The 17,830-nt window shown below is 45.6% G+C and overlaps 1 protein-coding gene across 1 annotated transcript in view; it reads right to left on the bottom strand.

The window, feature by feature from the left end:
• Ildr1 (immunoglobulin like domain containing receptor 1) overlaps positions 1–14,096 on the bottom strand; it is a 37,855-nt gene extending 23,759 nt beyond the window's left edge. The window contains exons 1-2 of the mRNA XM_038346189.1: positions 13,996–14,096; positions 749–919 (exon numbers count right to left, since the gene is read on the bottom strand). Of these exons, the coding sequence (XP_038202117.1) occupies positions 749–919; positions 13,996–14,050 (226 nt within the window). The 5' untranslated portion in view covers positions 14,051–14,096. The remainder of the gene's footprint in view (positions 1–748; positions 920–13,995) is intronic.
• Between the last annotated feature and the right edge of the window lie 3,734 nt (positions 14,097–17,830).

Below are 17,830 nucleotides of genomic sequence, written 5' to 3'. Positions count from 1 at the left end.
ACAAGATGACAATGCAAACTAAATGAGGAGGCTAGGAGAGCTTTGGAGGCTCTGTCCAGCCTGTAAGGCCTTAGCCCCAGAGCTACAGGAAGCGTGCAACCATGCCTTCCTCCCTTTGTTTATCTCCACTTCCTCCCCCACCAACAGGGTCTCCCCTAGTACTCTCAAATTTCCTAAGGCTCTAACCACCTCAGGCTGCCTGTGGGGCTCCAGGTTCCTCTGGTGCTAAGGGAAGTTAGAAATGGGCCTCTGGGAAGGAGCTCCTGGCACAACAGGTGACAAGAATGGACCGGTTGTCCTTGAGAAGCAGGGCTTGGCTGATATGAAGGCGTAGCATATCGCAGTGATCTGAGATGCCCGAGGTGAATAGGCTGTGTGGAGGCAGGGAGCTCTACCTTACTCAACCTGAGGCAGCAGGCAGGGATCTTCCAAACAATGGCCACTGGCTTGAGTTCCCTGCCACGGGGCTCAGGGCTCAGGACTGGTTTGAATGAGTGCTCAGAAGAAAGGATGAGCTAGGTCTTTTGTGTCTGAGCTGTTTAAAATATTTGTAGAACAACATGGGGCAAACAAACTAACATTTGCCCTGGAACAACTTCTTGTGGAACTTGGGCTCAGTTTATCTGAGAAATGGACGAGGTCGTAGTAGCTTCTTCTCATGCTGACAATTTGTGATCTATTCCTAAACTCTGATGATATCATACAGATGCCTGGGAACTTCGGACAGAACAAGAATCGGGGTACTCACAGGCAGAGAAGTAGTCGAAGATGGGGTCCTTGCAGAAGGACTTGAAGCGCCATGTCACTACCACGTCCTGGAGCTGAGCAGAAGTGGTGTAGTCACATTTGAGGGTGATGGAGGCAAACAGGGTGACATAGCGTTCTGTGTGCTGAACTGTGACCAGCAAGGACAGGCACCCTGAAGGCAAGAGCCGGGGACAATGCTAAAGGTGACCTACTTCTGTTCCTGAGTAATAAAAGCCATGCAAATGAACAAAAGAAGCACAGCCCCTGCCCTCCTGCCCACCTCTGCCTGGCAGCTCAAATACACAGGCTCCTGCTGAGCATTAGACAGAAGGAAAGGCCCCCCCACTCCACCCGCCACCTTCACCCCAGAGGAAGCAAAGGGGAAAAGACTGACAAAAACTCCCAAAATTCAGTCTATTGACACACCAACACCCATCCAGCAATAACCACCCCACACCCACAACAATAAAAGAACTGTATTAAAACAAGCCTGTAGTTATAGTGCAGTGATCCTGCTACAACCAGTTTCCCCCTGTTCCTTCCTTCTCTTCTAACAGTGGTTTCCATTTGTGGTTCAGGTAGCACAGCCTTTAAATCCCAGCACTCACGATACAGAGGCAGGTGGATCTTTGTGAGGTTGAGGCCAGCCTGGTCTCAAGAGTGAGACCCTGCCTTAGAAAAGGAAGAAAAGATGGAGGGTGGGAGGAAGGAAGGAAGGAAGAAAGGAAAGAAGGAAAAGGGAAGGAAGGAAGGAAGGAAGGAGGGGGGGGGGGAGGGGGAGGAGGAAGGAGGAGGAGGGAAGGAGAGGAGGAAGGAAGGAGGAGGAAGGAAGGAAGGAAGGAAGGAAGGAAGGAAGGAAGGAGAGAAAAAAGAAAAGAGAAAAAAATGGTTTCTCCTTTCAGACTCCATCCTCTGGCCCCAAAAGTGAGTTGGTCAGCCTGCCTTTCCCAGCTGCCTCTCACTTCATGTCCCAGTTCACACAGGCCTCAGCCACTCTGAACTTACTCCCACCTCCAGATTGTCACAGCTGTGGCACTCTCAGGCTGGACTGCTCTCCGCGTTACCTTCCCCCACTCCACTGTTTTCCTTGGGTTGCCTACTGCCCATTCTGCAGCTCCTTGGAAGCCTTCGAGGCAGTAAGGCTGAGAGAACGAGGTCTCTCCCGCCTTCCTCAAAGCGTCCTGCCCTGTAGGCAGAGAGCACCTCCCTGCTTGAATATAGAGGCTCTGAGAAGACACCTGGATTTGCCCCCTACTCTTCAAATACATACCCTGGCTACTATGCCTGTCACACAGACCGCGGTTGGATAAATGACTGAGGACATAAGCAAGCAGTGGACATTGATCCGCACAGATGAGCAGCATCGACAGAGAGCAAATGAAATAGCAAGGGCCACAGAACATATCAAGAAAGGCTTGATAGAATTAGGAGTCCCCCCTTTCTTTCTTTTGTAAAATTCCTCTTAGAGCTCCGAAACCATCAGGCCTACTTCAAGCTCCCCATGTTTTGATGAGGAGCTAGACAACACAGAAGATGAAATGGTGGCATGGTCAGAGAAGAGTTCACAGGCAGCACCTTGGGATGCTCCGATGTGGTCTAGATTGCATAACAAGGAGGTCTTCTTCAGGGGAGGCAAGGGGCCAGCGTAGACCAATGGTACTCATGGCTGAGTTTATGTCACTTGGTCTGCAGGGAATGGTCCTGTTCTGGAAGACTCCGAAACCCTTAGGTGGAGCTTTGCTAGAGGAAGTGGATTACTAGTAGGAGGACCTTACAGGTATATAGCCTTACTGCCTTCCTACTCTCCGCTCTGGGCTGGGAACAAAATGTGGCCAGCTGCCTCACATGCCTCTCCATGGCTCCCCATCCTGACGCACTCCGTCATTCTTTTTTTAAAAATATTTATTTATTTATTATGTATACAATATTCTGTCTGTGTGTGTATGCCTGCAGGCCAGAAGAGGGCACCAGACCCCATTACAGATGGTTGTGAGCCACCATATGGTTGCTGGGAATTGAACTCAGGACCTTTGGAAGAGCAGGCAATGCTCTTAACCTCTGAGCCATTTCTCCAGCCCCATACACTCCGTCATTCTTAAACTGTGAGCCATTTCCCCCCTAAATATCTTACTAGATATTTAGTCACAGCAAGGACAGAAGCAATGAGTTTTTATTTCTATGTTTTGCCTTTCCTTCCCTGAACAGACCCAAACTGTCTTTGCAGCTTTCCCTATCACAGCTTGGACACAGCTACTAGAGAAGAGGTTGGCAGTGAGCGCCCTCGTGAACACCGGCTTCATCTGTTAATCAATGCGTGTTTTCTCACTGCTGAGACCAAGTGCCCCACAAATGCAGCTTAAGAAAGGCTTTATTTCAGCTCACAGTTTGTCCCCTCATGGCAGAGGACAGTGCTCCTGGGGTTAGGAGCACTGGGTGGTGCTCCTCACATATCTGCGAGACCAGGAAGCAGAGAAAGGAAAATGCCGGAGTTCCCTAGCTTTCACCTTTGTATTCTGTCTGGAAAAGCAGCCCACAAAAAGACACCACCCACGATCAGGGTGGGTCTTTTCTCCTCAGTTAAACCCTGCTGGCAGCACCTTCAAAGACATCCCAGAATACCAACCACCACGCACACTGACTGGGATATATAGAAAAACCATTTTGTTCTAAACAAAACCTTCACTTCACATGGCACCTTCGGATATTTTCTTTTCAACAATAAACGGGATCCTGGGAGGAGATGTGCCGCATGGCTTTTCAGGGACGTGGACACGTGGCTGGCTTGCAGTCACTCTAAGGGGCTCAGGGTCATGATTCTCTCCCTCTGCTGGGTTCTTGCTGTTCCTCCGGGTTCTCCTTTAGTTAGAGGAAGAGGCACCACAATCCCTAACTCATGTGTTCTTTATTTGGCTGAAGAGTGATTTGGTCTGGGCAGCTTACTCAAATTCCAGTCAGCTTTTGTGAGAAGATGGAGCACTTGAGAGAGGAGAATGTGATTTCTGAGGGTCAGGAAAGGGAATTTGGTGCTCTGTGACTTTGAAGTCTGCCGACTCTGACCCTTCAGAGGTGAGAGAATGGGATCTGGGGTGACAGCCTTGATTACCAAACACATACCTAGCTCCTCTTACATGAATACCGCTATTATGAGTAAGTCATAGCTGGAGTGACCAAGTCACCTTTACCAACGTCAGTACCGGCTTTGCGCCTGGGGATTCTGCCTCTCTGTCATTTAATCCCTCATGTGAATCTTCAACTCTTTGGAGGTTCTGAGTCCTCATCTGTGCTTCCTCCTGAGATCTACCGACTCCACAGCACCCTGTAGGGATCACACGCCATCACCTCTGTTCAGCCACACCCGCCCAGGGTTGGTGGTGAGGTGCAGAGAGAGGAGATACCCGAACACTTTTGGATCTCTGTCTGCTCGCTGCTGGTCTTCAGACTCTACTATGCACCAAGTGATACTCCTAACACCCCACTCCATAATAGGAATAAGCTCTGCTTCTTCACGTGGACCAAAGTTCAGCAGTGTAAACCAAGACCCATGGACCCAGCAGCACAAATCTAATTTAATAAGTGTCAGCGATGCAATCAAACTCAAAACTACAATGCTCCCTAGACAAGTGGACGTCGGGCACCATACTCTCAGAAGCAGCAGGATTTTTCAGATTGGGAGAGAGAAAAAGGAAGTAGCAATTAGCCCATCTCAAATGCAAAATTGTCCCATCTTTTTTCTTCCTTTAGCTTCTACCTTTACTCTGTACAACAAACCACACTGGACGTTCATGGTAGTCAGTCCATAGAGCTTTTAGGAAGAGACCTGAATGCCAGAAGAATCTGGGCAGAAAAGTTCATTCAAATGAGAAATGCCTTGATTATAAATGACCTGGGCACCTGTGTGTTCTTTCAAACTCAGCACTAAGAGTTTTCAAATTCTTGACTTCCCTTTAATCTTGTGACCCTTCCTACTCCCAGTCTGACTGTTGCCTAATGCCCAAGCTGTCTCTATCATTTTCTCTTGAAAACTTTAAAGTCTAGTGGCCTACATTCTAAACCTAACACCCTCTCCCCATCCTAAAGACCTGTTGAGTTATTCCCGAGCTATGAGAAATCAGACAATGGCAATATCTGTCTCATAAAAGAAAGAATAATAAATATCCCCAATAAGTAAAGAGCCCGGCACATAGTAGACATTCAACAAATCTTGTCCATTTGCTGTGTCCTTTGCATCTAAATTAAGAGGGTAAGATTAACTAAGGTCAGAATGTCAAAAAAAATTCTCTCGAAAGAATTGAAATTGTTCAAATGTAAGTTATGACGATAGCCTCCGCTTTGTAAAAGCAGTTAGGGGACTGTGTGCTTTCTAGCTCCCAAACCCATTCAGAGTTTGCCTCTTCTGTGAAAGAGGAAGGGAGCAGAGAGACCTGTCATTTAAGGGTAGAGTGGAAACTTCAGATGAGCTACAAGAACGCATGGGAAGGAGGGAAGGAGAAGGGGATTCTTCATTTCCCGCCACCAGGTACTTTCCGAGACCATTTTTGCTGTGCCAAGAGGGGACTGGCATCCTATAGTAAAGTAGAAGGAAAGCAGACCAATGAAGGCACAGTCTCTCACCAGCCAAATGCCATAGATTACCAAGTGCATGCAGAACCTAGCACATTTCTTACTTTAGTGTAGTGTAGGATGGGAAAAGAGGCTACAGTTTCTAGACAATGCTATCCTTACAGGATAGAGATGTAGGTGACAGTTTTTTCTTTGAATCAAGACTATTTTTTGGTAGGGGAGATAACTAGATGGTATTTCCCCTTCTGTCACATATAAAGTTCTGCACAGAGGACCTAAGCTATAGTTTTTACTTGGGATGTCCCAAAGGGCCCATGTGCTAAAGGCTGGGTCCCAAGATGGTGAAACCCTCTAAGAATGGGACCTAAGCAAGGTTTTCTACTACTGTACCACGTTATCAAAGATGACTGGCAGTGGAATGCTGGCCTTCCTCTCTTCTGAATCACCTGGTTGCCATGGGGTGAGTTATTCGGCTCCACCACAGACTCAATACAGGCCCAAAGCAACCATCAACTGAAACCTCCAAGATTGTGAGTCAAGACAAATCCTTTCCCTTCCCAAGCTGAGTTTCTCTTGCTACAGCAAAGCAAAGGTGGCCCACGCATGGTGGTAGAAAGGGACACAGAGGCCAGCTGAGGAGTACAGGGCCTGGTGCCCTGCTGATGGAAGTTTGGCCTGTTGAGGGTTTGCAAATACCCAGACACTTCAACTCGACTCTGCAGGTTAACAAAAAGCAAATAAGTTCAATCCTATCAGAACAAGCTATGGCCTCGAGTCTATTTACCATCAGCAGTAGCTACATTCCCTTAGATAACAGAACAAATATGAGAGAAGTTAAAGGAAAGGGGCCAGCAATGAGCGATGAAGAAGAAGGAACAGGAAGCACTGGGAGAGAACTGTGGATGAGCAAAAAGTGAGTGGGGGCGGAATTATGCCCATGCATGGCGAGCTGGGCTGGGGGAGGGGAGCTAAGCACGGGCCTCTATGAGGACCCCCTACGAGACAGAGTATCTCCTGTATTGCCAAACATGGTGTTTAATCACACATTATCTCATTCTACCTTTGCAGGAAAAAAAGACAGATAGATTTTATTTATTTTATTTAATGTTTTTCAAGTTTATCAGTGGAGACAATCCTCCAAAGAATAGCCTAAACTGACATACTGCTAGTAAACCACAGCGGTACATTTAAAATGAATGAAAATGAAATTTATGCTCTGGTAATGCTGAAGCATACATGGGCAGCCCGTATAAGGTGGTTCTGTTGAACTTCTCCATATCGGGGTTTCATGATCTAAATTGATGAGGATGACTGACCAGGTCTCTTCCTCAAGAGGGCACCAGATCTCATTACAGGTGGTTGTGAGCCACCATGTGGTTGCTGGGAATTGAACACAGGACATTTTTGGAAGAGCAGGCAGTGCTATCAACTGCTGAGCAATGAAACCCCTTAAAATTCCAAACTCTGCACACTGTTCTTATTACCCCACCCCATTTTCCAGATAAGTTTTCAAAAATGGTTGAAATTTAAACATTTAAGTAACATTCTCAGCCTAGAGAGGTGGTTCAGTGGGGGAAGAGCTTGCCCAGAGGCTCAGAGTTTAGTTCCCAGCATGCACTTTGGGTAACTCATGATACCTGTACCTCTAGATCTGGGGGATCAGATACCCTCTTCTGGCCTCCATTGGTACCCAGACACACAGGAGCATATACATACAGACACACAAATAAAAGTAAAACTTTAAAGAAAAAACTTCTAGAATTTTAAAAGATATTCATAAATGTATTCATTGTGCATAGAAACTTTTTCCTTTTCGTTTATTAATATAAAGTAAACAAGGAGCTCCAAATAATACAATGAGTAAAAGCAAAAATGTTCCCCTCTGCTGCTAGCCATTAATTTCACTCCAGGGAGTTGTCACTGTGGAGAGTCTGATGTTCATCCTTCCATATCTGTCCCTTACTCTCTTAGATGAATTATATGTACATTGATTAACAACTTTGTTTTAGCTTCAGATGACTGACTCTTTCTATATCAGTACATACAGATCTATTTGTTCCCAGTGACAGTATGAAACTCACTCTGTAAAGTATAATTGATTACAAATTTTTATATAATAAAATTTTGATTGGGGAGTTTGGGTTGCTTTTGATTTTTCACTGTTAGAAACAATGATGATGATGATGATGATGAATTGTTGAAATGGATATTTTAATGATTACCTTATCTGCACATTTTTATTCCATAGTGTTAGTCCCGTCAATGGGAATAAGCCTTTTATATTTTAATAACTATTTCAGAAATTAAATTTATATTCCTATAAACAGTAAATGGCACAATCTGTCCAAAAGAGGAAACTCAAAATGTTAAAAAAAATTGATGAAAAACTACCAGGTGGAAAAAAAAAATTTAAAAAAAGGTACTCACTCAGGTAACATGAACTTCACATTCCTTTGGTTACTAGTGGGAAAGGACAAGACCTGTCTGAGGGGCAAACAGGGGTTTCCCAAAGTCATCTGCCCAGGTTGGTGATTCATGACCCCACACGCTAATCTCAGAGCATATGCAAATATGGGCCCCACCAGAACCCTCACATGCACTTATGTTATGCATACTCTGAGCCAGACACTGTTCCAGAAGACAAGGTCTGTGCTCTTGGAATTCATCCTCTTGGGTGGGAGGGACTCAATAATAAACAATAAAACACACAGATAAAATAATCTGTCGTGAACAAGTCTGGCAAGGTTCTCAGAACCCAGCAGAGCTTTGAGGCCATCTCCTACCACTGTATACCAAGGGACAGGCAGATACATGTATCCAAAGGCTCCTAATGGCTCGGCTCTTCTTTGGTGTTTCAAGTTCTAAATCAAGCCCAACTCCTAAATCAACATCCTTCCATACAAACTTAGGCCCTCTTTCATGTTCCCATTTTAGCCAATGAGCAAGACCAAAACTCAGGAGCCACCCTTAGTGTCTCTTTCTACCTTGTTATTCAGTGCAACCTTGCCACATTGGGTTTACTTAGCTCTCAAATACCCGTGGGATCTCTGTTCTTCACAACCCTCTTGGTACAAAGTGTGGCCACCTCCAGCCTGCCTTAGCTTGGTTGTTACAGTAAACCTCTGTGGTTCCCATGTGTATGGATTCCACGCTGCTGTTCATCCCCCAACTCAAACTCCTTATGTTCCTCCAACAGCTTTCCATTGCTCTTCACACATGCACACACACACACACACACACACACACACTTGTGCACACACACACGCATGCACACACATACATGCATGCATGCACATGCACACACACACGCACACACACCTTCCCACCGTAACCCACGAAGCCATTCGTATCAGACCCTCCCTGCTTCTTCCTTCTCGCCACACCTGTAGCTCTCTCCACTCAGCCTCACTGAGGTTCTTTTTCCTGCCTCATACCCCCGGAGCTCCTATCTGGTGATCTGGCACATGCCATTCCCTTGGTTTCAGAGAATCGTTCGTCAGCTCACCCATGTCTTTAGAGAGGGCCTCCTGGTTGGAAAGAGTCCAACTGTCACGTGCTCTCCTGGTGCCTTAACCCGGCTTTATAGCCTTAGTCACAGTTCTGTCTCTGCAGCAGTGTGTATTCTCCTTAGAGCATGAGACTCTTGGGGACCAGGCCCATGGCTGCTTTTGTTTGCCAGCACAGGAACCCTGTATAAAATGATGTGTTAAGTATGTGCTGGTAAAAAAAAAAAAAAAAAAAAAAAAAACTAACAATAAAGGCTAAATTACTCAGAATAAAATTTAAGTTTAGAATTAAATTTTTACTTCTACAAAGTTCATAAAATAAAGTCAGAGTTGATACAAAAGAAAAGAATGGCCTGTAACAGGGTATGCTAAGTCATACCATTATCAGCGGAGAGACAAGGCTGCCGATTGGTGAGCTCTGACACTAGAGGGTCTTGAATTCCACACAGCTGATGAGCTATAGGAAGCGTCTTGAGTGGAGTTGAAGTGAAGGTGAATAGGATTAATGTAGGGTAGGCAGGCTAGCCTGACATTCTGGGAGGGCAGGGTGGCTGATGGTAAGAAGATAGCAGGCCAAGAGGCAAGAAGATGGTGCTGACAGTGGCCTAGTGTGCATACTGGCACCTAGAATTAGAAACAAGCCTGAAACTAAGCAACAGAACCTGGTGATTAAAAATGGGAAATGAATAAAACAGCAAAACTACCATCCTTCGACCCTGTCTTACCCACCAACATTTGAAAACTGAAAAAAAAAATCCATAAGTAACTAGAGAGGTGAGAATCTTTGTAATTCTGAAAAGGCACAATTTCATTTCTCCCAAGGACTTCATAAACAAAACAAAGTATGGGGCCAAAATGAATCCAGGTAGAAGGGACACCGATTGCCCAACATTTCACTCCATCGCATGGCGTTTGGGGCTAGATGTTTGATTGGCATCTTATTCGGACACTGAGGGCTAGTCACGTGCTCAGTTCTGTGTATCAGGATTCAGCGAAACCAAACCAACCTGCTTCACCACATAGACAAGGGAAGAAGCAGTCCTTCCAGTTCCCATGCATGCTGTCTCGTCTGTGCTAACGCCCGGTGGCGGGGCGGGGGGGGGGGGGGGGGCTTGATTGGGGTCAAATGGTTTCTCCTTCTGTATAACAGGGTATGAGAATTCTGGAAGGAGTTTCAGGAACTCTCAAGGGGACCTGGAGGTTCCAAGCAGGCAGTTATAACCACCACACACACAACCATCTCACCCCGAGAGGCCCGACGTCACTATCCACCATATTGGAGAGCTTATGAGATCTCACTAGCTCTAAGTATGTCCCGCTCTCCACCTCCAGCACCAAGGGGAAATCACTGCTGCTTTGTCTTAGGATTGTGTCCCTTATGTGTCAGCAGTCGGATTTCCCAGAACGTAAAAATATGGCTGGATAGCTGGTGGTTTCTGTAAAGTAATACAAGTCCTCTACAGACGGGGCCTAGTGATGGCGCATGCCTTCAATCCCTACACTCTGGAGGCAGAGGCAGGTGGAGCTCTGTGAACCTGAGGGCAGACTAGTTTGTGTAGCGTTTCAGGACTGTTAGGGCTGCATAGAGAGACCCTATCTCGAAACAACTTTTACAAAACACAATGACACTCCCCCTTTAGAATCGGAAGGAAGTTACTTTCACTCCAGAAATAAACTCTGAAAGGGGGCAAAAGCAAGCAAAGCTAGGAGCCAATAATACCAGATGCTAAAGTGCTTATTTTAGCCTTACTTAATATTTTGCAACAAGGAACAAGAATTCAGATATCATTTATAAGATAAAAATGTCTACAAACACACACACACACACACACACACACACACACACACACACAAGACTTTAAAGAATAGCAAAGCATCCCAACAGCTGGCAAGTGATCTTTACCAGAGCTCAGAACACGGTGATGGGAACTTCTCAAGACTCCCTGACCTCAGCGCCTTCCTCTGGGACTTCACAATTCTATCACTGGCCTACCCTTCTCATCTGTGGAAAGTCAGATGCTAACCAGGCAGTTGGGCTGACTCTTCTAAACAACCAAAATGGAACAAGTTGACAGACCACAAAGGAGCACACTCAAGTACAGGGTTTTCCAACAAACGCACTGCTGTTTGGAATGGTCTTCAGAACAGACTTAACAGAGTTTCTTCTTCCTAGTGCAAATGTGGGATTATTGTCCCTGAGTTTTGATAGCAATAACATTTCATGCTAATTATCATTTTATCTGATGCAGCAACAGATTTTGCAAACCTTTGGTCCCTAGATTATAAGCCTTGCATGTGTATACATGTGTGTAACACATGTACGTCCTGATACTGCAAGTTGTGGGAGGATTTTTGATAAGCATTGTTTTGTGAAATATGGCATCTGAAGAGACACTTGGTGATGTTTGGTTTAAAAATAAGGAAAAAGGTAAAGACTTGGGGAAGTGAATACCACACTAGGCCACTGTGCTTGAATGTAAAGCACCCGAAAGAGATGCTCTGGCTGGGTGTGTGGGCAGCAGTAGTGGGAAGGATTTAATTCGCCCGTTTTCTAAATGAATATAACTGAAGTAATTCACCCAAAGTTATTAAGAGGCGGAGTCTGGATTCTAATTTCATAGTCTTTGCTCTAGTTTGGGCTAAGAGTGTCACCCAAAGGCCCAAGGGTAAAGACATGATTGCAGTTTGGCACCATTTGGAGGTGGCAGAACCTTTAATAGGTAGGGCCTACCAGAAGGTTATTGGAAAAGTGCCCTGGAGGAGGGAATACTGGGACCCTGGCCCTATGCAGTTTCTCTGCCTCTATTCCCAGCCACTTGGAGGTAGGCAGCTTTCTTCCACCACATGCTTCCACTTTAATGCACAGGCCCAAAAGTACCAAGGCCAACCAAACATGGACCCAAAACTCAAGACTGTGGGCAAGCTGAGCCTCTTTTCGACTCGATTACCTCAGTTATTTTGTTACAGTAACCTTCAGTTTCTCAGGCAGGGGTGGGGGGAGCGGGGAGGAGGAGTCAGTGTCTCTAAGCTTCTCTTTAAACAGTTCTGTGTGGGTACAAATCATAGCTAGCATTATCACCATGGCCAATATTAGCCCTCCTTCATTTTGTACAAGCAGTATAGCAAGTTCTTCAAAACCTTCATTTTGATTATACAAAAAAGTCTTCTGAAATGTATATTATTATCACTGTTTACTGCAGGCCTTAAACACCTCATTCAATTGCCAGAGTCACGCAAACATCAGCCATCTAAACCCAATAGATGTCACATATACACACCCACGGTAGACAGCGGCTGCGGTGTTGCCCATGGCCCTCTGCATTTGCAGGAGCAGGTATCTGCCACAGGAGCCATTTCCCCTCAGGGTGCTGAGGTCTCCGTTTCTCTGGGTGAAATGAAAGTGAATTCTGACAACCCAGACTTCACTTTCTGTACTCTCATAAAACACAGGTCAACTTCTACTTCAGGAAGGCCCAGGCAAGCGCCACACCCTGTAATATTGTCCTGTCTCAGGGTCCTGGCGACAAACATCGTGTGGCTGACTCAGAGAGCTGGGGCCACACTTTCTGAAGCTGTATACAGTTAGCAAACTATGCACTCTAAGATTCATTTGGCTATCGTGACCATATTTGAAAATGTCTATTGTCTGCATTAATTTTTTTTTTTTAAAAAAAATGAACAGTTTAAAACAACAGCATGCTTGTGATTTAAGGAGTTAAGGACCGGGGTGTATACACTGATGGACTCTTCATCGACAAGTGTTCCTATTCTGTCCAGAAGACTGCTAGGTCAAAAGTCCCTGTCTGGGAAACAGGATGCTCAGGGGCTGATAGAAGCAGACCTCTATTTTCCTAAGGCAGCTCAAAGAGGAATTTTGTCTCCAGCTACCACAGGCTTGGAGTAGAAAAATGGACACACAGGGGAAAAGACTGTAGATGACTCCAGGATTCTTACAAATTTGCATTGAGGATCTAAGCTAACCGTTCTGGTGACGTGTGGTGCACCTAAATTTAGGTGAGGCTTCATATGATTTTTGTGCACCGTGCACACTGGCATCTTGTTAGTGTCAGACGATAAAACCTACACCTGGCAGAAGATGCTGCAGGCCAGCGTGCCTCCAGAATGTGGCTATTTTCCCCTTCATTCCCTGCCCTTTGCCACCTTCCCTCCTTTTATTCTCGGCATTAAGCTCTAGTTTGAGTGAGATTTGGTTACATCTGAGCAACTCTCTAATTAGCTCATAGAAAGGAAACTCTGCCTCTGCCTTCATAATACATCTCTTCCTTCAAAAGTTACACAAGCTTCCAATTGGTCTGTGATCAAACTGTGGGACGTCCAAAGGAAATTAAATTCTTGTTTACAGAGTCACAGCTGCGTGCTAATGTGAACAGGGCCAGGAGAGCCTTCCCTGAACCCTGTTTTCCAATGTGGCTTCACTCACAGGACCGCTGTCCTGTTACCAAGAGATACCTTAAAACACACAAATCTCAAGTGAGGGGTTTAGTGTGGAAGTCAAAAGGGTGACGCTGGGACAGCAGGTGACTGGGCACCTGAAAGGGGGGGGGGAGTGAGGAGAAAGGTAGACACAAAAAGTAGAAAAATGACAGGCGCTAGTGGTATGTGTGTGTGTGGGGGGGGGGGTCTGTAAAAGAAACTCGAAATTACGCCCAACACCCCTTCACACACTAACGAAGCAATCTAACTTGACCAGAAAAAAAAAAAAAAATAAATGCACTCTAGGCCAATATGATTGTCCCGTATCTACACCCTGAAAGAAAGTAGGACACGGAGGCCGAGGTCAGTGTGAGGTTGGAAATGGGGATGGAGGGGATGGGGGGAATGTGGTGTTAGGAAGTTTTAGAATAAGGATTTCGCCTCTATGGATTCAGTTTTAGCCGTCAAGCGCCTAACACCTGTTGGAGGAAAATTCCAAAGACGGAGGATTCTTTTCTGTTGCATCTGTTTCAGATGGCCCTGGGCTACTAAAGGAGGAAAACAACAGGTTCCCCCGGGCAGATACTCGATCCGGATCCTGCACCTCCTGATGCCCATGCCAAGCGCTACCGGAGCTGGGGCCCCAGGACTCCACCGCCCTATGGGTGACCAGCTCTGCTAGCCAGGCAATAATGGCTTCCTGCCTCGCGCGGCCCAGAAAAGGACCCATTTTTTTTCCAGGGCTCACCTGCTGGGAGCCAGGTGAAGAGAAGCAGGCAAGGTGCTTGCAGCCCGCGGCCCATGCTGGTCCCTCTCTAGCCGCCGAGGCTCAAGGGTCTCGGGGAGCCGCGTCTTTCTTCTTCAGCCACCGGCCCGGGACGCGCATCTCCAAAGAGCCCGCGGGTCTTGCAGCGCAGCGGGACCCTAGGGTCCCCACAGGTACCGCCCAGCCCACCCGCACCTGAGGCTCTCGGTGCTCCGCCCCAGCCCTGGGCGGTCGCTATTTCCTGCTCCGCCCAGGCTTGAGGACCGCAAGCCTCCGCCCTACCTGTCGCAGGCTGCCTGCCAGGTGATCCACCTCCACAGGAAACGGAGCCTCTAGCCACCGGGCCCCACCTGCGCGCAGAGAAACTTGTCACCTGCTTCCCAAAGTTCGAAGTCACTCTCATCCCTTGCAAGTCTTCTTCTCTAGTTCTAGAACTATGTGGATATAACATCTTATCGGGTATTTCCTATGGTGTACCCCCCAACACACACACACACACACACACAGAGAGAGAGAGAGGGGGGGGAGAGGGGGGGAGGGGGAGAGGGGAAGAGGGGGAGAGGGGGATAGGGGGAGAGAGAGAGGGAGAGGGAGAGGGAGAGGGAGAAGAGATGGAGAGGGAGAAGAGAGGGGAGGAGGAGGGGGAGGGGGAGGGGGAGGGGGAGGGAGATGGGGGAGAGAGAGAGAGAGAGAGAGAGAGGAGAGAGAGAGAGAGAGAGAGATATTTCTGATGTTTACACATAACATCTGCTCAGGTTTTTGTTTTGTTTTATTTTTTGCAAACTAACAATTCTAAAACACAGAGCATAAACCAGAGACCATAAATTTATTTTTTCCACACTTGTAAAATTAATTGGTGCTCATAAGAAAACAGGAAAAGTATAATGGAAAAAGAAAAGTCCCTCTTGTGTGTATATAGACGCAGTTAATGCTGGTGTATTTCTTCATAGGTTCCCCACCCACATTTCCTCGTAGCTCAGCAACTACGCACAGATCTCAGTCAGCCCAAGACCACGGTTTAGACCTTTGACCTTGTGATGACAACTAGAACTAGAAGTGAGTGGGGACATGGGAATGTGGCACTACTAAGGCAAAGGAGAGGAGGGCACACTGGCCTTCTGGAACCAATCAAGATGTTAACCCGGAAAGTCACATATGATCTGGGCAATGTAAATAGATAGCAAGGCATTTTACACATCTTCCCTTGCCAGGGATTTTCCTTGGCTTTGTTTTCCTTCCTTCTAGGATAGCATTATGAAGTGCCATTAAAGTTCAGATGGCTCCCACCGTGTCACTGAACTGGATGTGACTGTTAGTTCTCATAAGCACTGCTCCTGTCCTGCTTCGTTTTCAAGGGCATTCTTTTCATTGGTGCTACTAGGGTCCTTCATCTCATCCTCACCCAAAGAAGCATGCTTACTTTGGATCGAATTTTAGGTTAGAACAACACACACACACACACACACACACACACACACACACACACACACTCCTGCGTTAGCCCTCTGGTCCCCTCGGTGGGCCTCTTTGCTTTAAATGTTTTTTCTTGTAGCCTCTTCTCTTCCAGAAAATAGGAAGTAGATTCAGGAAGTATGCGGCCAACGGCAGATGGTGAAGCATGTGTAGGAGCTCTTAGATCTTTCAGGGTGGAGAGCATCATGGTACCAGGAGGAGGCAGTTGTGTAAGGTGAAAGCTCCATCCTCTCCGGAGATCCTCCATATGTTCCTAGGACTGGGCATGTCAGATGTCTGTGGCACAGAGGGATTTGTGTGGTTTGGGGGTTTGGCATTGTCCTCAGCGAATTTGCAACCCTAGTCTAAAGGACATGATGAGCTCTCATCTGCTCTCATGAGCCCTTCTGCCCCCGCTTAGGTAGGCAGATCATTTTAGTTTTCATATAAGCAATCACTTCTCTACATTTGTTCCATAGGATTTGAGTAGATATTTAATGAATGGAAGTGGGCTGACTGAGCCGTAGTCTAACTACCAAGTTCTGAGTCGTGATCTCATCGTTCATAATCATCTTTCTTTGAAATTTTGTCCATACATCATCTGAATACTGTGTGTTTCCTGAACACTGTGCATGTACCTCCATATGGAAGACAACGCAGCATTTAATTTTTAGTTTATTTATCCACATTTTAAAATAGAATCGGGTGAGTAAAATCATATTACAGATGCTTGGAGCTAAAGGAAGGAAATAAAAAGTAGTTAATCAAATACTAGAAGACAGGCCATGCCTTCTGCATTTTATAGAGCTAGACTAGATGTAGTACAGTACCTGCCAGAAAGAGAGTACTTAGCAAATATTTGCTTAGTTCTCTCGGTAGGTCCTGGAGGAAGTGACATCTGAGCTGGGATTGATAAACCATTGCCAGGGTCACACAACCAGAGATACCAGAATGTACAGAATTCTTGGCATGAGGAAACAGCAGCGCTGAACTCCGAGCACTCCAGCTTTGCTAGGCTACCTTGGTAGAAAAGCAGTCATATTGCATAAAAGGCCCTGTTTGGGCGGCTAAAGAGTCATGGCTTTATATCATAGACAATGAGCACAGTGTTTTAAGTTGGGCAAGGCATGGTCAGGGGTGTATTTTAGGAAGAGAAACTTGGCAGTAATGAGAAGAATGGTGGGTAGGCCGGTGAGAGCTGTCATCTAAAATAAGGAGACCAATTAGGAAACTGGTGTTGTAGTTAAGGTGGGAGATGCTGACAGAAACACCGAGGCCCTAAGCCAGTCATTGCTCTTTAAAACAAAGGCAAGAGAATACTTTGGCAGATAATAGAAGGCAGAACTGATAAGATCAATCAATACGCATGCCAAGAAAGGAGTATAGGTGTCCGCCTGTTGGTTCTGGGTAGGTGGTGTCATCTGTAAAGGCTACAGACACACAGAAAGAATAACACCACACTGCCCTAGACATAACAGTGGATTATCAAAATAAAAGTCCTGTGGGTTAGACACCTTCATTAAGTGGAATTGTCTGAATGAGGTTGGTATGGGTTTTGAACAGGACCGGGAAGGTCTGAGTCAGCAGGGGTTTGGGAACCTAATTACTGGATGTAACAAAGTCCAAAGGTGGTATAATCCAGAGAAAGAAATTATAGAACAAATGTATGTACTATTTTCACTCGTATTTAGTATCCTATATAGCAGCAAATGAGAAGTAGTAAAAACCCTGAAAAGGAAGAATGGAAGCGTTAGTACAGTTTCATGATTAGCCGTACAGAAGAACAAAATGAACCTGTATGTTTGATATGAACCTGACAAGAGAGATTGCTAGAATGAGACCAATATAGCAATGTGGCTACAGTTTATATATGCCAACAAAGTATATGTGGAAGATACTATTTTAAAATAGACATTTACAATAGAAGACAACCTAGAGGTAACTAGAAAAAATAACAAATATGTAAAATATCTTAATTAAAATCTTAAGCAGTTAGTGAAATAATTTTTTAAAGACAAACTAATTCCAAAAATGTGTCTTGTTCTTAGAGAGCACTCAGTATGACCAAGGATTATTCTCACTAAAATCATAAGTTCTATATCTTTTAGTAAAAATCTGAAAGCAATTTTAAGAATTTTACAAATCATCCCTAAAATTGAATATAAATTTGAGGTGGTTAATTAACCAACATCTATTTTAAGAAGGAGGAACCAGGGGAATTTTCTCTTCCAGACAACAAAGCCAGAAAATATGACAAATGAGAGCAGTGTGGTGTTGGATAAACAGACAAGGGGGACATAAAAGATTCCAGAAGTACACATGTGATAAATGTACACTGAGATAAATGCTCAGACATTTGAACCAT

Source organism: Arvicola amphibius, chromosome 10 (genome assembly GCF_903992535.2).
Source record: "Arvicola amphibius chromosome 10, mArvAmp1.2, whole genome shotgun sequence".
NCBI classification, from domain to species: Eukaryota; Metazoa; Chordata; class Mammalia; order Rodentia; family Cricetidae; genus Arvicola; species Arvicola amphibius.
Note: the sequence above shows the minus strand (reverse complement) of the source record. Positions and strands in the feature narration are given on the sequence as shown.